The sequence below is a fragment of the Acomys minous genome (assembly GCF_964271855.1).
Source record: "Acomys minous genome assembly, chromosome: 14".
NCBI lineage: Eukaryota > Metazoa > Chordata > Mammalia > Rodentia > Muridae > Acomys > Acomys minous.
The window spans coordinates 51463030-51486535 of record NC_140496.1 but is presented as its reverse complement, the minus strand read 5'-3'; the positions used below and the strand labels follow the sequence as shown (position 1 = coordinate 51486535).

At 38.8% G+C, this 23506-nt stretch overlaps 1 protein-coding gene across 4 annotated transcripts in view; it reads left to right on the top strand.

Moving 5' to 3' along the window:
* IQCM (IQ motif containing M) overlaps positions 1-23506 on the top strand; it is a 440692-nt gene that overhangs the window by 223439 nt on the left and 193747 nt on the right. For all 4 annotated transcript variants that reach the window (XM_084755724.1, XM_084755722.1, XM_084755723.1 and 1 more), the window contains one exon: positions 13803-13998. In XM_084755724.1, coding sequence (XP_084611850.1) covers positions 13803-13998 — 196 coding nt within the window. The remainder of the gene's footprint in view (positions 1-13802; positions 13999-23506) is intronic.

Here is a 23506-nt window from a genome sequence, read left to right as displayed (position 1 = left end):
AAACCCTACATCTGACAAAGGGGTAATATCCAAAATATATAAAGAATTCAAGAAATTAAAAACCACCAAATCAAGTAACCCAATTAAGAAATGGGGTTCAGAGCTAAACAGAATTCTCAACAGAGGAATATTGAATGGCTGAGAAACACTTAATGAAATGCTCAGCATCTTTAGTCATCAGAAAAATGCAAATCAAAATGATTCTGAGATCCATCTTATGCCCATCAGAATGGCTAAGATCAAAACCTCAAGTGACAGCACATGCTGGCAAGGATGTAGAGAAAGGGGAACACTCCTTCATTGCTGGTGGGAATGCAAACTTGTACAACCATTTTGGAAATCAATCTGACACTTTCTCAGAAAATTGGGAATAGGGCTACCTCAAGACCTAGCTATTCCACTCCTTGAAATATACCTAAAAGTGCTCCACTACACAACAAGGACATTTGCACAACCATGTTCATAACAGCCTTATTCATAATACCCAGAATCTCAAAACAACCTAGATGTCCCTCAGTTGAAGAATGGATAAAGAAACTGTGGTATATTTACACTATGGAATACTACTCGGTTATTAAAAACAAGGAAATCTTGAAATTTGCAGGCAAATGGATGGAACTAGAAATGATCATCCTGAGTGAGGTAACCCAGAAAGAGACACATGGTATATACTCACTTATAATTACACATTAGCCCAATAGGAAATTCCTCTGAGAGTCTTAATTCAGTGAGGGATTGGAACAGATTCTGGAACTTTCTATTAGGACTACAGATGAGAGAGAGATGGGATAATGGGGAAATAGTAGGACCCAGAAGATTCTAGAAACCTACAAGAAGACCATCAAGGCTGGTGGATCTGGGCCCAGGGGAGTCTGCTCAAACTTGTGTACCAACCAATGACAATTCATGCAGTAAACCTACTCCCCCCCATTTGTTTTAGCTCACAATTCCTGGGTTCAGTAGAGCATGGCAGAGAAGTCAAAAGCAAGAACCTGAAATAGCTGGTCACATGACATTCACTGTCAAGAGCGGAGAGGAATGACATGTAGGCATGCTCACCTGCTTACTTGCTTGCTTGCGCTCAGCTAGCTTTCTGTTCCTATATCTTGTTCTCTGCGAGGGAATAGTGCCAACTGTAATGGGCTGTTGTCTTACATCAATTAACAGTCACAGGCACATCTCAAGAAGTTCTGAATTGAGGCTTGCTTTCCAGTTATTTCTGGATTGGGACAAGTTCACAGTAAAAACTAACTAATACTGACCAAGATTAATCCTTCCCCTCTTAAGTTGCCTGTATCTGATATTTTGTCATCGTGATGAGAAAGTAACTAATACCCAATTTGTATCTAAAGATTGTGTACGAACCCTTGAAAGTTGCCTTCTGGAAATTTAGACATGTTAAAAAATCATTTCCTGGTCCACTAGTCTAGTAAACACAAATAAAAATAAATAATTAACACTTAACAAAGCAAATGAGTTTAGGAAGGCATTTTTTGCTCCTTTTCTGCTCGGCCTAACACTTATTACTTGGTTTGTTGTGTAAATCCTCAGCCACCATCAATCTGAGAATAGACTTGGATACTATCCTTACAGGACCATGCTTGGCAAATTTTATTTTTCCAGTTTCCTAAAGTGAAGATGTTTGGTATTATTTGGAATTCTCACATCATATTCATTATCCAGCTTCTCAATGTAGACAAATCAACAGATAAATGTGGAAAATAGCTCTTGCTAGCCCAGAAGATTCAACTACTGACAGGATGCTTCAATTTCCTTCATGAGATCCTGCCTTAGCTCTGGGCTCATTCTCCTGCAGTCTGCCAGTCCTTCCTCTTCAGGGTAGTAGAATCCGTCTAGCACAAACTATTTCATCTCTAGTAAACTCGCAGACACTGACTGGTAAGCCAGAAGATACATTAACTCTACTGAATCCTTACCCTCCTGCCCTTTCCCAGGCTAATCTGGGCTCCTGGAATAATTTCCTTACTTTCCAATGTTCTCTGTCTGGTCAGTTGCAAGAGGCTGTGTAGGTCACCTTGAAGGCACCCCCACCCCTCTAGCACACACTTATTATAGCTGGTATGAGGTAACTAAGAGTAGGCTGCATCTGCCAGAAACACTCTGCCTCCAAACTTCACACTTCTAAGCCTGTTTTTCCAGTCTGTATCTAGAGGTCCACTTTCCCCATGACTGCCTTCTAGTAGAAGAGGAACTAAGTTTAGGGCAACCAAAAGTCATTCTGTGGTATTTGGCTTGACCTGTGTCCTCATTGTTGTTTCTGTTTCCCTTGCCTTGAGTTTGCCTGCTTACTCAAACTGTCAAGTAATTACTGAGTTTGCCTGCTTACCCATACTGTCAAGTAATTACTGATATCTTGTTTAATGCTAGTGTCAAAATGTTGGAATTTTCTCCCCTTTTGAAAATTTATTATAATTTATTGATATTACATCCTGATTGTCATCCCCTTACTTGTATCTTCCTGTTCCCACCCCTCCTTCTTCTGTCCTATTTCCCTCCCCTAGACCTCTGACAGAAGGGGCTCTCCTCCCCCACCATATGACCACAGCCTATCAGGTCTCATCCAGATAGCCTGCTTCTTCTTCCTCTGTGTGACGCCTCCTCACCAAGGGGAAATGATCAAATCAGTGACACCAGAGTTCATGTCAGAGGCAGACACTGCTCTCTCCACAACCATGGAGAATGAGTTGTCTATTGTCTAGATCTGAACAGGGGGTCTAGGTTCACTGCATATGTTGTCCTTGGTTGGTGCAACAGTTTGTTCAGGCCCCCTTTAACCCAGATTTGCCAGCCTTGATGGTCTACTTGTGGGGATCCTGAACCCTCTGGAACCTTCAATTCCTTTACTCTTCCAAAACAATCCCAGCACTACCCCTGGAATCTGGCTGGGATTCCATACAATGAACACTTGATTTTTGACAAGCCAAAACCATCCAATGGAAAAACGATAGCATCTTCAACAAATGGTGCTGGTCTCACTGGATGTCTACATTTAGAAAAAATGCAAATAGATCCATATCAACCACTCTGTACAAGACAAAGTTGAAGTGTATTAAAGGCATCGACATGAAACCAGACATACTAAATCTGTTAGAAGAAAAAGTGGGGAAGAGCCTTGAACTCATTGCCACAGGAGACAACTTCCTGAATGGGACCTTCTCTTAATTGTGGACTCTGTGTTTTTCAGGTCCTGTGTTCATTCTTTCACGTTATGTTTTATATCCAAGCAGGAAGAAGCAGTGGATCAATGTAGCATATGTCTCCATATGATCTGTGAGTGCTATGCAAGCAGCACCTAGACTGCAAATCTAGTCTGATCAGAGTAGCATTGCACTGTCATGTGGGACAAAGAAAACACAGAGTGAGTAGGTACTGACAGTGAGGATCTCTGTGAAAACTGAGGAGACTCTGTTGGCTGCAGCTACCACAGGTGATTTTCTCCCCTGGAGCCAAGGTGACCTGATCTATATACTCATCCATGTGTGCAGAACAGACACATCTGCATTCAGGTCTGCCAAAGGACACAGCAGTGAGTAAAGAAAGTACTGGCCCTGGGAAATGCACAGGGTGGTGGCTCTGATTCTTGCCTGGAATCAGAAGGGAAATGCCTGAAGGGGAAGAAATAATGAAAGAAAGCATACAATAAGGTCCTTACCTTTAAAGCACATCAGTACACCAATAGCCCAACGTGGAAAATTCAAGTCCCAAAGGTGAGAGAGCAGACTTGCAATGACTTCCTGAGGAAAGGGGCCTTTCAGCTCCGAGCTGCTGCTCTGAGGAGGTCTGTTTCTACTACCCTTTGGGTAGTGCTGCTGTCTGTGTTTTGAAGATATTTTGTTTGTTGGAACCAGAGGCCCTAAATGATATGTCTCATAGGGAATGTCAAATTGTAAATCATACTTAATTGGTAAAGGCATTCATTACTGATGATTCTCCTCCAAGGACCGTGGAGTTCCTGAACAGCAATCAGTCCCTCATCAGTCCCACATCTGAGGGAGGAGCTGAGATAGAGGGGAGTCAGTAGAGCTAGCTTTCTGTCAGAACTGACTGAAGTTTGGGTTGGAACCAGAGGGCAGCTGCAAGAGACATAAATCACCTTGCCAAGAGGAAGATCAGAAGGACTCACTGGGTTCCCTATTCAGAGTCAAGCTTGCAAAAGAATGGGGGCCTGGTGACTGCTCTTGAAAAGTGACTCCCATAGCCCCTTCAGCATGAGTACATTAGTCCTTCTGGATGTCTGTCAGGGTAATTTTCTAGAGTGACCCACAGGTAAACACAAAGGGGGTCAGATGTCTCTGCTGGGAAGAGCTTTTCCAGAGAGCAGGACCTTGGGCACAGAGTTGGAGTCAGTTCAGGATGAACAGAACAGCGCTCTGTTCCCAGTCTTCCCTGCACTTCATGTGAAATGATCCTTTTCTCTCATTCATGAATGCTGCTCCTGCAGACCACTTCTCTATGCTAAGGCAGAAGAAATAATTGTAGTATCTGAAATGAACTTGGAATTTAAGAGTCACTATTACATTTTGAGGGGAAACTGTTGGAAAATTGAGTCTGAGTGTCAATAGCAGCAGTAACAGCAGCAACCCTATCTTGTCTTAAGTATTAGAAACATGCTGGGAGCATTGCTTCTGACTCATGTCTCCCAAGCCCCTTCTTTCTTTGGTTGACTTCAGTCATTTACTGTCTGGAATGTTCTAGAAATCTATTTAGGTTTTTAAAACAATACACACGTCTAGAAATTCAGAAACTCTCAGAGACCTCAAATAGGATGCCAGCCTCCATCTTTTAATATGGCTATGCTAAAACAGACTATAGATCCATGGGTGGTCAAAATAGATTGACACTTTGGGGGAATCATGCGGAAGAAGTGGGGACCCAGGACAGCATTTTGAGTAATAGTGGTGGCAAGGAGAGGTGAAAGCTCAGAAGAAAACACACTTCGTTCTGATGTCTTAAAGTACTTTAAGATTTTGCCTAAATTAAAGTGACATTATCTTCCACTTCAGGAAGATTGCATCTCATTTTAGAAAGTCCCAGGAACCTCCTCTGATTTCTGAAGTGAGCAGGCTTTGATGACATGAAGTGCTCAACCCTTGGAGAGATCTGGAAATAGATAATATGGAGACAGAAGATCCCTTTTCTTAAAAGTCATGTTTAATTGGATGCACTGTTTTCCTACTAAGTAGACCTTACTTAGGGGATTAAAGTGGCCCACTAACTTGTTTGGCTCATTCCCAGATTGCTTTCAAATCCACATTCAAAGCACTGGGACATCACACATTGGTGCTTCAAGGCTGTGCATTCAGGAAATGAAAGCCCTCGACACAGCTTGGTAGCAGAAGATCCAAATCAAAGTAAATTGTGTAAATTATAACTAAATTGCAAGGCATTTGGACAGAGCAGGCATGCTAGTCTAAGCAGTAAAGTAGTGATATTTGCTCTGTGATAACGCAGGTTGGAAAAGGAATCAGGGCGGTGTGTGTGTGTGTGTGTGTGTGTGTGTGTGTGTGTGTGTGTGTGTGTGTGTGTATGTATGTATGTATGTTTCATCATCAGTCTTTCAGTGTAGTTCTGAACTTGGCAACCTGGACTGGATTTTTTTATGTATTTCCAGCTTAAAAAGTATTTAACTTTAAAATAGCCAAAATAATCACATTCAATTCCATTTAATCACATTCAACCTATGAACAGATGGACAAACAGTGCTTTTTATAAATGAGGCATACAAAATACTTGCATATCAGCCAAAACTGGGTAGTAGCAATAGCTGAAGCAATCAATCTCTAAAAGTGATTTAGTGTTAAATATATGATCATATAAGCACTAGCAGTTAACGGATATTCCCTATTCAAATGTTTGTGAAACTCAGGCTCCATAATGCTCAGACACAATTAACTTACTTATTAATTTCTTGCATCTTTTCTCACATGCAATTTTACTTAATGGTTACTTCTGTTTCTGAAACCCATTTGATGTGATAGTTTGATTATATATTTGTCAACATCAAGTGAAAACTGCAATTGCAGCTATGGCTCTTTGGTCTTTGCGCAGACAAACAGGGTGGTCTCTCAAGGTGGCTTCTGTTTTTATATTTAGCCTCTAATCATGTTTTTATTGTTATAAGGATAGTTATATAACTCTTTAGTGGCCAAGAATCTCCATAAAAAGTGTCATTTCTTCCTTTATAACATTTTTGAGACATGGTGAACAGAGACTTCAAATTTTCATTTGGAGGGAAAAGCCAAGGCTGGTTACTGTGGATTCTCTAATTCAAAGGGGTCCTGTGGCCTCTGTGTGTCTGATGGCCACAAAACAGTGTCCACAATCACCTTCTCCTCTCCTCAGACCCTGAGTGAACACAGGAAAAGAGCATGTATATCTGATGTGACTGCCTCTTTCTTTCTCTCTTCCTTCCTTCTCTTTTTGTTTTGTTTTCGAGACAGGCTTTCTCTGTATAATAGATCCCTGGCTGTCCTGGACTCACTTTGTAGTCTGGGCTGGCCTCGAACTGACAGAGATCTGCCTGTCTCTGCATCCTGAGTGCTGGGATTAAAGGGGTGTAGCACCACACCTGGCTGTGACTTCATCTTTCATGTACTATGAACACTAATAATCAAATGAAAGCTGCATAATTTTGTTCCCTGAGATTTTTATCACAAAGAGTAGAAGGGCATTACATTTTGTCTTAGTGAGATTAGAAGATCACCCAATTTCTCTCAGAAATAAGAATAGCAAATTCCTTTGAGATAACTGTTTTAAGGATTAAAGGAGAAACTGCGAAATTAAGGCTTAAAGAAAGCCACTATTGCTAATCCTGTTGAATTTGTAATTAAGTGTATTTTTCTTTGGAAATATGCATTGTATGCTGGCCTGTTTCAAAAGATCTGGCAAAAACTAATAACAACCACTTTTCCTTTACAACAATGCTTTCTTTGCAGTCTATAGATTAATGGAATATTTGCTTGAGACTTTAGAGACGATGAGTCAGAATCATGCAAGGTGGGCATTTCTTCTGTCAGGAATCTGATCTGCCTGTGACTTAGGAGCACTGCTAATGCACTGCAGAGATATTGTGGCATGTTGCTTCCTACTCTTGTTTATATGCGTTTTAAACAAAAGTTACAAACACTAATACATGTAGCCTAGTAATTTTATTCTCCTAATGTCAAATTTTGAAGTTATAAGACTTTTCTCACATTATTACATAATCAATATTGGTTTTGTGACTTTATCATTTATTGAATTAATCTAACAACTGACAGATATTTATAAAAATCATCCATTGTAAATGAAGTCACAGTGGATATTTTCATGCATGTGGCTTTCCCATAATTTTCAGAAATTGTAGTGACTAGCTTTTAGTCTCATAACAGCAAGTCACTTTCTTGAGTTTTCTATACAGCCAAAAATAATGTTGGCATTGTTTTATTAATAAAACTTTTAAAATATAAAAATAGATTCTTCTCTCACTCTCATCCCTCCCCTCCTGCCATCTCCCATCTGCCTCCCTTCTTTACCAGATCTACCACTTCTCCATTTCCCTTTAGGAAAGGGCAGGCCTCTAAGACACAACAACCGAGACAAACATGACAAAACATGATACAATAAGACAAGGCAAAAGCCTTCATATGGATGCTAGACACGGCACCTAAATAGGAGGAAAAGAGTCCCAAGAGCAGGCAAAAGAGTTAGGGACATACCTGCTTTCACTCTTAGTAGTCCCGTACAAACACCTAGCTAACAGCCATAAGACACACAGAAGACCTGGTAGATACCCTCCCTTGCCACTTCCGTCTCTGTGAGCCCACGTGAGTACCACTTAGTTGGTTCAGTGGGTTATGTTCTCCTGGTGTCCTCTATCTTCTCTGACTCCTACAGTTTCCCCTACCTTTTTTTTTTAATGAGGGCCCCCATCTCTGATGGGAGGAACCCAACGGGCACCTCCAATTTAGACTCTCAGCAAGCCTCTGAATCACTCACTTCTATCTGCAGTCAGAGGAATCCTCTCTGATGATAACTGGACAAGGCACTGACCTATGAGTTTAGTAGAATATGATTTGTTTTTCTTTTTTAAGCAGTCATAATCGGTTCTACACTAGTTCTCTGGGCTATCCAATATCCTGGTTCCTGGTTCCGGGCCATTCGGGCAGGGTAGGGCATGTGCTTCCTCTCATCATGTGGGCTTTAAGTTAAACCAGGCATTGGTTGGCCACTCCCATACATTCTGTGCCCCCATTGCATTAGCACATCTTGTAGGTAGGACAGATTGCAGGTCGAGGGTTTTGTGTCTGGTTGGTGTCCAGCTTTCTCTTTTTGCAACCTGAAGAATACCTTCCTATATCAAAGGGACTAGAATCTTTAATAAAAACTTTTAATGAAATTTGGTAGTTTTGTGCACTGCTTCCCTTTTAATTTTGAAAATGAAAAAAAATGATGCCATATTAGTTCTATTTTAACAAAGTTGTTGTTGCAACATTTTCTGTTACATTTCTCAGAAAATTGTCGAAGAACTATCTTTATGTTTTAATTAATGACAATAAAACTTTATTGGAGAACATAATAAGATTGTCAATGTACTCTGTTAGATTATCACAAGCCAGACTTAGAAATTATTATTCCTAAATCAGGATATATAGTGAGACAATATAAAATATGTTTGGTTTTATGAGGATATAATATCATTTCCTAAGGATACATTTTTTTTGAATTGATTTCGACACAATTTTATGAAGACAGATTTGGAGCCTTAAAAATAGCTACTAGTTTTTTCATTCAGGAAATGAGTACAAATCTAAGGTATGTGAGAGAAAGTAGCTAACTTCTTTTGCTTGTTCATATGTTATTCATGTATAGTATTAGGTGGTCAGCAGCTAAATCACTAACTGGTGCTCAAATTTATATCCCGGGTTATAAAAACTAGCACTGGATTAGTTAAAACAATTTTTGTAAACAGTCGTAGCTTACCAAAAAGAGTTTGAAATTGCAGTTATTTTATAGATCTACGTTTTCCTTGAAGATGAAGACTCACTCATAGACACAGTTTGGGGACACATAGCCTTGTTCAGCAGCTGATGCTTGAATGCTGCTTTATTGGACCAAATTTATTAACACATGAAGGACAATAATTAAACACAGAAATGTATATTATGTGAAATGTAGCATCAGATGACACAGCGAAGGCAGTAGTACTTCCTTCTGGAAGAATGAGCCATCCTTTAGTGTCTTGTTATCTTTTTAATGCATTTTTAATGTGGCGTACAAGGTAATGGAGTCCAGCATGTCATGCTCATAGATACATGTCTTATCCTCTGCTCTCATTCACTCCTGACTCCATTTTCTTCCCATGCACTCCTTTCCTCTCCGGCTGGTACCTCTTTTTTTGAGTTAATCCTAGTCTCTTTTACCCTAGGCTGGCCTCAGACTTGCAATGTAGCCTGGGCTAGACTTAAACTACCACACCTCCTTCTACCTCCTAAATGTTGAAATTACAGGCAATGGCACCACATCCAGCTATGATTCTTACTAAAAATTAAAAAACACGTAGACAATAAATAATAAAAATACTCAGTAAAAGCATTTTTACATATTTATTTCATACATAAAGTAAAGTAGCATGTATTCTCAATTTCTATTAGTATATATGCTAATTTCATAATTTACAATGCATACAAAATATTGTTAGAAATTTGTTTTCTTGAATATTGACAAACTAGTTAGAATGATTTCTGTATTCTAGTATGTACAAGTAAAAGCAATTAATAAGTTACATGTAGGGGTTCAAAGGGGTTTGCTCAAACTTTGCTAGAAAATAGGCATTATAAATTAATGGTCATTTTGATGATCTTCTATTAAGAAGCTTCTGCTTCTGGGTGAGAAATCACACTGATGTCTTAGTCAGTCCTTTCCCCTCATTTAGCAGATGCATGGTTGTAGCCTCAGCTTTAACCTGAAAAAACCTGTACCCATAATCCATTTCTTCCTGTGAAAAATTGTTAAGAGAATACAGTCTTCATAAAACTGTCATACTTGTGATGTTCCTTTCAGAAAACACACTTGATGACTTGTGTGTACCTTATCACAGGGCGTACGGGGAAATGTTGAGGGAAGGCAGGTATGGGCTTTTGGAGATTTAAATGAGTGGTACTGGCTGTGTTCAGCAGGAATCCCCAATAACCACTGTTTCTCTACATCAGTTCCTTAGGAATGTAGCCATCCCATCCATCACTTGAAAATAAGAAAATATTATTGACCCCAAGGACAGTGACAAACTTCATGGCTTTATAATGTCACTCCAGGAAAGGCTTGTAGGTTTACTTTTACAAAGTAAAATAGAAAGCATTTCAGATAAATATCAGGGATACCAAACTGTGCAAAAATCAGTCACAAAAAAGGAGGGAAAGAATTTACAAGCATTAACAAAATGAATGTTTTTGCATATCAGGAACTTTTTGTTATCTAGAAAAATTATATTAAAGGTGGGAAAATGTCTCCTCTGTCAAAATAGGAGGAGACAATTTGCAAATCAGCTTGTCAGTGTAACAGAAAAGATTTCACACTAAATTTTACTCTTTCTTTTTATCTAACCTGTGTAACATTTGTGATTGGGTTTTCAGTGTTGGGGACCAGTCTCAGGGCCATGTACATGCTAGACAAGCCCTCTTGTTGAGTTAAATTATGTGCCACTCTATATAATATTTTATAGCCATGAATTTGTAAGCTTTTACCTATTTCATTATTATACTCATCAAAGTTAATTTGTCCAAATTTAGTATATTTTGTAGCTTTTTTTTAGAATTTTTATTTGTAAGAATAGTTCTTACTAGAAATGATCATAATGAGTGAGTTAACCCAAAAGCAGAAAGATTCACATGATGTATACTCACTTATAATTGGGCACTAGCTCAAAAGGCATGCCCCACGAAAGTCTTCACTTACCAGTAGATTGGGACAGATGTGAGGTCATCCTACTGAGACTCTTTGTAAGAGAAATATAGGAGATGGGGAAATAGAAGGACCCAGAAGGTCCTAGAAAGCTACAAGAAGAACATTGTGATGGGTGGATTGGGGCCCAGGGGGGTCTGCTCAAACTATTGCACTAACCAAGGACAATATAAGTAGTAAACATTGAACCCCTACTCTGATCTATCCAATGGACAGGACATTCCACAGTTATGTGGAGAGTGGGGATTGACTCTGCCATGAACTCTGGTCCTCCATATTTGACCACCTCCCTTGGTGGAGAGGTCTGATGGCACTCAAAGAAAGAATAAGCAGGCTACCAAGTTGAGACTTGATAGCCTATGACCATATAGTTGGGGGAGGAAGTCCCCCTCGGTCTTAGACCTAGGGGAGGGTAATAGGGTGAAAGCAGGAGGGAGGGAGGAACGGGAGGATACAAGTGAAGGGATAACAATTGAGTTGTAATCTGAATAAATTAAAAAATTAAAATAAAAAGAGAATAGTTCAAGTTTCCCCAGGAAGTCCTGTATACATTATTCCCTCTCAACTTTCCCTTTGCTTTAAATGCAAGTTATTATCCATCCATTGCTGATTGATGTCTGTATACTTGGGCCCTAAGGCAAGGAGTGTTCTTTAAATTTTCAGTTCTTAAAATAATCATTTCCAACATATTTTAAATATTTGCATTTCTTTAAAAATGTTTTGAAAAATATTAAGCATGAGCTCAGCAGCTACATAACTCCTGCCCCTCCCTCCCCAACTCCTACTATGACCACCTCTCCCTTCCAAACTCATGATGTCTTGTTAGTGTTGCATGTGTGTGTGCGTGTGCGTGTGTGTGTGTGTTTGTGTTTGTATTTGCGACCTACTGTGCTGATCATTTGTTCGTGGAGGAATCTGCTTGCCCTTATTTCAACAGCTATTGAACCCCTCTAACTCTTCATCTGGGCCTGGGACCTTGAGGAGTTTCTCCTGTTCATGCTGCCAAACAACCATACTGTTGATATTTCATAAATGTACTTTCCTTGCCATGTCTAGAAGATACTGTCTAGAAGCCAATGTTTCCTGGACCCCTGGGTCCTAAAATCCTGTTCTCTCAGAATCCATTGACTGGCTGGCTGTAGTTCGGTGACCTTGGATTGTGGTTTTGTGAAATTCCCCTGTCTGCATTGGCATGGCAACAGATATTTCACTCTCCAGCTCTTGTTTATGCAAGATGTTACAGGAAAAGTTTTCCTACAATATTGAGAAGACACCCTCTAGCAGCCGGTGTCCAGGACCTTCAGCTCGCAAAATCTAAGAATGATCTACATTCTAATTATCTACAGAATAATTTATGAATGGTATTGAAACTCACATTCGAGAATGGTGTGATATTGGTATTTATAGACATACAATACTGTACATATTAGAAGATAACATAGCTTTCAAGATGAACTCTAGGTAAAATTACAAAAGACAGATTTGAGGTTCCTTGCTATCTACTGACAACCAAGCTTTGATGGCCACATCAGATATCAAAATCAGACTTCCAACTCCTCAAAGACCAAGGGAAGAGAAATAATAACCAGGTGTAAAACAAAACAAAGAATCTTGCTCAAGAATCTAATTAATGCAAAAATAAAAATAGGCTAGAAGAAAATAAAGCAAAACTAAAGTCAGTTTCAGTTAGAAATTTACTCTGAGAATTAGGAAAACTGGCTGTGAAATTCCAAGGCTTGTTAGTGCAGAAGAGATAGCTGTGGTGAGCAGGCTTCCCTGTGCCTCTCCTTTAGATATGTGCCCAGGAGTCATACAGTAGTACTGTTTTTTAGTTTCTATATGCTAAGAATTTGAAAGAGAAGTAGACTCTGAGAGATATTGAAAAACAGTCGCATGTTAAAAATAAATCATATCTATGAAGAAAAACATGTAGATGCGTAGTTGCCAAGGGTACGTACCAATGGCAGAGAGTTTCTCATTTTCTTCTATGCTTACCATCACTGCTGTAGGTTTATTCATGTTAGGATTGAAGTCTCATCACCGTTTCTAGTATGATTCCTCTGTGGTTTATCCTGCAGTCCACTGACCCTGCTTCCCTCACTGCTGCCTGTCTCAGGTCTAGCATCAGAAATAATTTCAGACTGGGTAGGCATATAAGTCACACACGACTAAATTATTTAGAGTAGTGGCTATTCTAATTTAACTGCAAGGGATGAAAATTATTTGGACTAGCCTGACCTCTTTGAATAGGTGTGAACAACTTTGAAAAGTTCCTTTTCTCTTGGATTTCCTTCCTTTAACATATAAAGGGGGAAGAAGTCCCCCTCAGTCACAGTCATAGGGGAGGCAAGTAAGGGAAAAAGGGAGGAGGGAAGAATGGGAGGATGTAAGGGATGGGATCACCATTGAGATGTAACAAGAATAAATAAAATAAAAAAAGAATTACATCAAAAAAAAAGTTTACTGCTATGCAATGACATATTGATTACAGCATCTTCGTCCTTCTTTGAGAACTTTATCAACATCATTACATGATGTTATATATTAAATTCTATGTTCAAGTCAAGTGTCTTTCTTATGTGAGTAGATTTGCCACTGAAGGCTGATCTAATAGTAAAGCCCCTTAATTCCAGCTTCTGTATAGGTTGAGGCAGGTCATTCAAAAACTCAATACCTGCGAGGGAAACAGTGAGTTCAAGGCCAGTTTGATCAACCTAGTAAGAATGTGCCTCAAATTAGAAAAAAATTACAGAAAAGTGTGTGTGTGTGTGTGTGTGTGTGTGTGTGTAGATGTGTTTATTTTTCTAGTTATTTCTAAGAATTTTTTTTTTTACATCTTTTAGGTCAAAGAATGTTGTAATATCTGATAAAGATGGCAACAAAGTTAAAAGAATTGGACCACACATAGAAATTTACCAATTGTTCCAGAAAAGAAACAAAATTGTATTTACTAAGAGAATTATTAAACAGATCACCATTATACAAGCATATATCAGGGGATGGCTTGAGCGCAAAAGACTTCAAAGAATAAAGATCAAGGTAAGGGGTACCTTAAAGACAAGAATGCCTTTAAAATTTCATGTGTAGATTTTTGTGTTTTTTTTTGTTTTTTGTTTTTTTTCAATTTTTTAAAATTAATTTATTCTTGTTACATTTCAATGGTTATCCCATCCCGTGTATCCTCCCATTCCTCCCTCCCTCCCATTTTCCCCTTATTCCCCTCCCCTATGACTGTTCCTGAGGAGGACCTCCTCCCCCTGTATATGTTCATAGGGTATCAAGCCTCTTCTTGGTAACCTGCTGTCCTTCCTCTGAGTGCCACCAGGTCTCCCCTTCCAGGGGACATGGTCAAATGTGAGGCACCAGAGTACGTGAGAAAGTCATATCCCACTCTCGACTCAACTGTGGAGAATGTTCTGACCATTGGCTAGATCTGCGTAGGGGTTTAATACAGGGTTTCTCTGTGTTGCTCTGGCTGTCCTGGAACTCTCTCTGTAGACAAGGCTGGCCTCCAACTCAGAGATCCACCTGCCTCAGCCTCCTGAGTGCTTAGGCTAAGGTGTGTGCCAGCACTCCCCATCTTCTTATGTAAATTTTACTCACAGAATTTTGAATACTTTTGCCTGGAAATAGGTGTGTAATTTTTCTTAAATTTTTTTTGAATGAGAAAATGAAATGAGCAATCTGTTCTGGGAACAGTTTTGTCTTCTGAGAATTTCGACACGGAACAAAATACCAAACTTATCCATAGCTCAGTGGTTCTAGAACCAGATATTTTGATATTTGCATACTCTAGTTAGAATAACTAGAAATTGTCTGCTTTTCAAGCTTGGAGGTACTCTTGTAGGGCATCAAATGTTTCCTTTGAAAATGACTGCATAGCTCTTTGCTCTCCCAACATCCACCTTGACAACTTTTAGAAGCAGCAACCCTCACTTTCAGAATAAGCCCTAGAGAATCCCTTTTGTTTGCCAAAATACAAGGGAAGTCCAAATGGATGTATCTTGATAAAACTGTGAGTGCATAAAAAGTGTCTTCACCTTGAGGGCTAAAGCTTGGCAAACCATGAACAGTAAGTGGATGAAGAGTGCACACCCTTCTCAGAGTAGCACTTTGGAAGGGCTTGAAGTTGGGTCCCTTGAATACTTATTTGTAAGAACACAGCTATATTCTTGTTTGTAATATAAGTGTGTCCATTGGATTCATCATTCTGATATTAAGTCTAATGTCTTGTAAAAAATAAACTCTTTTTGCTTAACATATCAGTAACTAGTTAGGTAGCTGCTGTTTCTGTTTTATGAGTGAAGAAATCCAAGCTCATATACATCAATCCAAGTGCTTACAATCAAGTAAACAGCTGATGAATACCTGCCTGACAATAGGACTATGCTTATTCTCCATGTCCTGTGACTTGTACTACTTTTGGCAAGACTGTTTCCTATCCCAGTCAAAACTATATCACAGACCTTTCTTTGTAACTAAAACTCAGGAATTGCATTGCTTACTTGAAATTTACATAGTTAGGTCACACTTCATATAGTTCCCAAATGAAGTCATTTTCTTACTTTTCCAAGGATTTCTCTCTTACATATGCACTACATCTATTATGTCGTCACAGGCTAGAACTGCCTAATTTTTTGACATATTATCATTACCAATTGCAGTGAGTTTCACATACTTATATTCTCTTTTTCTTTGCCTTTCCTTCAGATTTTATTTTCATCTGTTCTAATATAAACAAGTATAATATATTTCTAGTGGATTTCTTTGATTATGGGCTTATGTTAATTTAGTCTTCTATAGTATATGCCCCATGTTTTTAAAATATTTATTTATTTATTCACTTTATACCCCAATCATAGCCCCTACCTCCTCTCCTCTTGGTCCTACTCTCCCTTTCTCATCCCTTGTCCCCCCCCCCACCTGTACCTGTTGAAGGATTATTAATACTTAATATTGACTTATTATTTTAATCAATGGTTACTCCTTATCCAGCTTTATATCCAAATAACCACACAGAGAGACTAGGATTTAGTTAATTAGACTAGAACACAATGATGCATACTAATTACTCTATCATAAACCTCCAAGCTAGTATAGTTTCCTACCATTCAGACTTCCCACATTATACTTGCTTTTCACTCATATGCTAGGTCCGGCTTGGCTCATTCACCTTGGTGTTTCCTAACCATCTCCATGTGTATCCTTCCTGTCCTTCCTATTCTTTCTCCCTTCCTCACTGGACTAGGATGCCCCACCCTAATCTCTGTATTTCTCAGCATTGGCTAATTGGCTTTTATTGGCAACACAGAGAAAATATGGTGGCATGTTTACACAAACTTGACACAGAAGATACTTAGAATAAACATCACAGTGCAGTGTCCAGACTGAAACCAGATAGTAGGGTAGAGAAATTAGAATTTGAATGAACAAAGGTAAACTGTATGTAGTCCACAAGAATATTATGCCTACATTTCACTCTTTAATTCTAGAAAATGGATCATTTTATTTCGATAATAGACTAAAATACAATAATAATTATGGAAGTTATGAAAACTATTAGGTAAGAGTTACATTAGCAATGTCTAGTCTAAATGCATTTAGCCACTTAAGAGAAAATATTATCTAGTCTATCTACGAGAGTCTAAAGTTTTGTATCTAAATTACTTTCTATCAACCTATTAGCCTAAAACATTGTTCTAGATCTTAATACATCTTTTTAAATTCCTAAACAACTAAGCTTAATGGTAAAACTATAATAATTTAGTCTTCAACCCCATTAGAGATCTGAGAAGGAATAAAATTAATTACGTAAGTAAACAGGAAATGCAGGTTAGCTGCTTAAAAAAACACCTCAAACAAACAAAAAACAAAAAACAACAGAGACAGTTTGCTACCTGGACAGCCACATAACATTGGAGTATCATCTTCAGCCTTCTGACTCAGTATATCTGATTGATATATTTATGAAGCAGGAACTATTAAGGACTTGCTTACCTTGTCTAGGAAAAGCTCAGAAGTCAAGTCAGCCTGCATCCAAGCGTGCCCATTTTAGAATTCTGTCTGTGGTAGGAGGGCTTTTTTTGGGGGGAGGTGGAGCTTATGGCTTTGCCACATTTGAAGCCATCTCCATAAGGGAGTTTGTCAATGCTTATCATCTTATTTGAGATAGGCAGGGTGTTGCCAGGATTTGACATGTCTTGTCAAAGAATCATTAAAATAATAAAAGCATTTTAAAATGCCATATTCTGTAGGTCTCTGAGGTTTTTGAATACCTTCTCTCTCTGTCTCTCTGTCTCTCTGTCTCTTTCTCTTTGTCTCTCTGTCTCTCTGTCTCTCTCTCTCTCTCTCTCTCTCTCTCTCTCTCTCTCTCTCTCTCTCTGTCTCTCTCTGTCACGCACACACACACACACATCTATCTAATGTCTATTTATCTTTATATAATCTATCTATAGAATCATATCTATGTGTTAAACCTATAAAGTATATTATTGTGATAAATTAGACTAGTATTTGACATGATCATGAATCTGATTGACTATCCACTAATTTGTATATAATGTGTATATCTAAGAAAACCTTAAAATTGAATTCTATATCAATGTATCAAAAATAAACTAATTTTTGCATCAATATACACAATTTTATGCCAACAAATTAAAAATAAATTTATTTGAGAATAACAAAGCCTTAAGTTGAGTAGATTCAATAATCTGCTTTTTGTTCTATTGTATCTATATATTTTTCTATATTTTCCCATATTTTTTTCAACCCCTATATCCATAAGAAAGAAATAAAGACAGAGAAAGGAAAGGAAAAGAGAGAAATCCCTGAATCTAACCTCCTATAATCAATTCCCAATGACAATAAACATCTGTAGCCTAAGAAAACAACCAAAAAACCCACCCAAACCCCCTCTAAAGAAATAGGGTGATGATCTTTTAAGGTTGCTTCTTGCTGATTTGGGGGCATAGAATTCCTTTTGGGAGGCCCAAATAAAATTGGGAAAAAATGGTTAAGCAAGCTAGCAGTACCATTTGTGAGCCAGTCTCTAAATGTTGGGAAATTTCAGGCTTAACAGAAGTCCTGTTTGGAACACTTTGAAATGCTGGACCAATTGATATCAGTAGCTTTCTTCAATGCTCTCCTGAGAGCAGGCTCTGATGAGGAATAGCAGCCAAGGTGGTTGAAGCTGGAACATGCAGGATGCTGTAACAGATGTGTCAGTGTCTCAGAATGTTGGAGGATGAATCCTGTCAGGTCTGATCCAGAGTCATCAGTGTCCAGTTCTTTTGTTCTGAAGACATATGATTTCTCATAAGCAGTAGACAGTCCTAAAATTATAAATACATGAGATGTGCAGGATGCACAGATCAATTAAGAATGGTTTTCTGCTCTTTGAGCAGAAGAAAAGGTATCTGTAAATTTTCATTCACGTCATACGAGAGGATGACATGTACATGTGATGGGGATTTTGTAGACAACAAGAACTATTAGCTATGTATAGAGATTTACTATTACGGTGAAATCAAACAAGGTTGTATAGATCTACTATTTTCCTCTGGGATCTTGGGCACCTGTTGTATTAGGCCTAGCTGCTACCTGTCTACCAAGAGAAAGCCTCACATTTGAAGTGACAAGCCAGTTGTCTTGTGCAATAGAAAAGTCATTACATTTTAAATAAGTTTTATATAAATTCCTTTCTACTTTCAATGCTTATGCACACCCTAGGTGCCTTGTATCTGTTTAGAGGTTTGGGCCTGGGTTCTACATTTGCTATACCTCTTTTGCCCTGCTCCCTTTTTCATATGGAATGGATAGTTATGTCTTTATAGCAAACTTTATATAAACTCTTTTTTTTGAAGTAGCTAGCTTCTTTTTAAAATTTTTTTTATTTGTTTATTTATTATGTATACAGTGTTCTGCCTGCACGTACACCAGAATGGAGCATCAGATCTCATTACAGATGGTTGTGAGTCACCATGTGTTTGCTGGGATTTGAACTCGGGACCTTTGGAAGAGCAGACAGTGCTCTTAACCTCTGAGCCATCTCTCCAGCCCTATATAAACTCTTTTATCTTTAGAGTTTAAGTATGCCCTAGATATCTTGCACCTGGGTTTTTGTACATTTGTTGTGGCCATCTTTGCCTTGTCTCTTTTCTTTTTGGAATGGGTACTTATAACTTTAGAGCCTTTGTATTTTGGGACCTAACTTAGGCTGGCATGTATTTTTTCACCTGTATAGTCCCCTGTGTCTCTTTGTGTCAGGCGTGACCACTACATGTCCCTCATGATAGTGTCTCACATTTAAGCTGGCTTCTCAGGGCATTGTGATATCTCAACTTAATCAGTATTCAGTTTTTTGGCTGAGGGAGGCGTGTAGTTTGTATGTTTGTCCTGCAGCCTAACCTTGGGTCCATATAGAGCTAGTGGCATTTGGCCTAAGAAAACATCAACCTGTTTTGATGGCAATAGGAAATTTTAAATTGACCATGTTTCCCCCATAGCTGGGGCTACAAGAAGAAGCTTTCTCTTATCAGTGGTGGGTTCCTGCCTTGACTCCATTGTGGAATTAGGCTGATCCAGAACTCAGAGATCTGCCTGTCCTTGTCTTTTTTTGTGTTGGGATTAAGGACATATGCTACCATCACTCTGTTCAAATAGTTTATCTCAAATCTAGTGAGACTCTTCAAAATATCATGTTTTAGCAATGTAAAACAACAAAAATATCCTATTTCCCATTATAGGGACAAACAAAAACTTTCAAGCAAAAAACAGCCAAAGAAACAAGAAAATTTTAAGTTTTGGGCCAATTGTACTATCTCAGGCTGCAATGGTCAAGACTTGTCCATTGTTCCTTGGAATCTAGACATTGTTGAACTGTATCAATAGGCCCCTTCTAGAAAGACTTGACAAACATCTTTCATCTAGAGGGGTCTGAGCTCTAGCTGCCATCAGCTCTATGGAGAAGAGTCCTGTTTCTTCCTCCCTTTCTATTGCTTTTGTAACTTAGCATTGCATCTATTGTCCTTTCCCCTGCATCTTCCTTGAACTTTGTTACAGAGGGTTTGGAAAATCATAATGATCACTGAACACACTGCAATCAGGTCCATGACAACAACAGCTAAAACAAAGCCAGAAAAGGTCCAATCACCCTCTCCCATGGTGTCATGAAGAGATACCATAGCAGTCTTTATTTTTTTTAAGTAAGGTGGTTAATTCCATTCCCTAGCTTAGTATAGAAGGATGTTAGCCTCCCTGGCAAGTGATTGCAAGCATGCAACAGAATCTATGTCAGGGATTTTCCCCTGCTCCCCTTACTAGAGGACCTGCATGAAGACACAGCTACATCTGTGTAGGTGGCCTAGGTCTAGTTCATACATGGTCATTGATTGGTTCATCAGTTTCCATAAACCTACCCTGCACAGTGCAGGTTTGTTGGCTTTGTTGGTCTTCTTGTGGAGCTTCTGTCCCCTCTGGGTCCTTCTATCCTCCCCACTCTTCCACAAGGCTCCTTGTGCTCTGCACATAGTGAGTTCAAGTATTTGTTTCAATCCTCTGCTAGGTGAAGCCTCTCAGAGGACAAGCACAACAGAGTATAGTTAATAGTGTCAATGGTTGGCTGTATCGCATAGGGTGGGTCTCAGGTTGGGCTGGCACTGGTTGGAATTCCCTCCATTTCTGCTCTGTCTTCATCCCTGAAGATCTTGTAAGCAGGGTAAATTTTGGGTTGAAGTTTTTGTGGGTGGATTGGTGTTTCCTCCCTCCACCAGGAGTCCTGTCTGGTTAGAGGTTGGCCTCTTCAGTCGCCATGACCTCTGCTACTAGAGGTCTCAGCTAGAGTCACTCCCCCCCATCCTTCTAGGAACCTACACTGTCTCCACCTTGTCTCAGAGATGCCCACACCCACAATTTCTTTTCCCTCATTTCTGTGCCCCATGTCCTCCCTCCACCTCTCTCCTTATATCTGACTCCCACTCTCTTTTCCCTCTACACTCCTGCTCCTATACTGTTCCCTCTCTTCAACCACTTTCACTGGATGCAGGGGTGGTTCAATATAGGAAAATCCATCAATGTAATGCACCATATAAGCAAACTGAAAGAAAAAATCACACAATCATCTCATTAGATGCAGGAAAAACTTTGACAAAAATCCAACACCCCTTTATGATAAAAGTCTTGGAGAGATCAGGGATACAAGTCCCATACCTAAAGATGATGAAGGCAGTGCAGAAAGGTGATAGCCAACATCAAATTAAATGGAGAGAAACTCAAAGAAATTCCATTTAAAACCTGGGACAAGACATGGTTGCCAACTCTCTCCATATCTCTCCAATATAGTACATGATGCTCTAGTTAGAATAATAGTAAGACAACTAAAGGATATCAAGTGGATACAAATTCTAAAGGAAGAAGTCAAAGTATAATTTGCAGATGATATGATAGTATATAGCATATTTTAAAAAACTTGTCACCTTCCCCTACTTCTCATGGTATTATGCTGCCTTATACTGGTCAAACATGAACTGTGAACTTCCTAACATGCCCATATGACCTCCTGTCTCTGGCTTCTGTCCAGATCATCACATTATGCTTCTTCACACATATCTTAGGAATTTATAAACTCAAATTTTTGATTGTACTCTGTTATCATGTGTGTGTGTGTGTGTGTGTGTGTGTGTGTGTGTGTGTGTGTGTGTGTTTTCTTTATCTTCTGCTTCTTATAAACTTCAAGTCATTCAGGCAACTCAACCCTCCCATGCCCTGGTCCACAATGCAGAGCTGGCTCATGCATTCTTATTTCCAGTTCTCTACATCTTCTATATTGTGTACACAACTGCTACCAACTATGCAGTGCTTAATATTGTCAAACTGGTGACACTCAGAGGAAGGATAGCAGGCTACCAAGAAGAGACTTGATACCCTATGAGCATATACAGGGAGATGAATTCCCCCTCAGTAACAGTCATAGGGAAGGGGAGTAAGGGGAAAATGGGAGGGAGGGAGGAATGGGAGGATACAAGGGATGGGATAACCATTGAGATGTAATATGAATAAATTAATAAAATATATTTCAAAAAAGAAAAAATATTGTCAAATCGACAGGATGTAGAATAACCATGGAAGCAAATCTTTGGGAACGAGGTGGAAAAAGCCTCTGAATGTAGGCTTCACTATTTCATGGGCTGAGTCCTAGACTAAAGAAAAAAGGCGAAAGAGAGTTGAGTACTACCATTCATCTCTCTCTGCTCCATGACTGTGGACAGATTGTGACCAGACTCTTCCTTGTACTATTGTCATAGCTCGCTGCAATCATGGAGTATGTCTCCTGGGACTGTGATGATGATGATGATAGTAATAGCAATAACATAATAACCCCTTCCTTTCATTCAACCAACTAACACAGTCAGAACAGGTTTTATGATTTAGTTGAAAGTATATAGTTTTAAATTTTGCATTCATATCACCACATACTTCCTCAACATGTAGAATACAGTCTCTACTATTTCAACTATATGACTTATCATCTTCTATTTTTCTTGTTTATTAACTTTTTATGTCTTTAAATTCTTTATTTTGGTTAGATTATAACCCCTGTATTCTTTGTTACAATTTTTAAATATAGAAAATGATGTTGAACCTATGGTCTTTGGTCAACACGTAACTATGAATTCAATAAATTGATTCAACAAAACATTATTTTAGAAGTTTGTTATGGTTTTCTCATAAGGCACAGCTTTCATGTTGTGTGCACAGTTTCTATATCTCAAGTGATGTAGCTGGCATTTCCTGCTGTCAGAAAGAATGGTAGTCACTCATGACCTCGGGAACACAAATGAATTCAGAAAGACTGGCAATGTTGTAAGTAAGATGATGTTTAAAAGAAGAGAGTGGTGCGGAGAATGTTGAATTTCTCTGTGGCCGTAGAATCTAAGATGAAAACCATGGGAAGCACCTTTAGGGAATAAGAGCCAATAGAAAGAAGATTGTAGACTTTTATTTAGTTATAAATTCTGTTATGATCATTGATTTTTTTTCCATCACTGGCATCACATTTTGTGACTTAGATGGCTGCTTTGTTGATATGGCTAAAGTTGTTTTGCCTACTGACAAAATGCTGGAGGGACAGGCTCATCCTGCAGTAAATGATGCTTCCTTTGCCATGCCTACCCGAACAGTTTCTACTGGGGGAATTCTTGATAGAAACTCTGTTCTGGAGGCTGCACAGCAAATCACTGGATAATTGTAAGCACTGTGGCAATCCCTCTGCTGGGAGAGTTCCAACTCTTTGCTGTGGACAGTGTCCACTACAGCAACTGTTCACTTCTCACTATTTGCTTTTGAAGTCTTCTCCGTGTGGGTATGTTTAAAATCATGAAACAGTGTTCAATTACCTTAGTAGTCATAAACGAGAAGATCATGAAGATTGCTATATTTAACTACCAACATAATTTTTACCATTCAAAAAGTTCTTTTATTTAAACAATCTGTTTGTTAATAGACTTCGGTATAAAAAATCTAAAAATAGCAATAAAACAAGACAGAA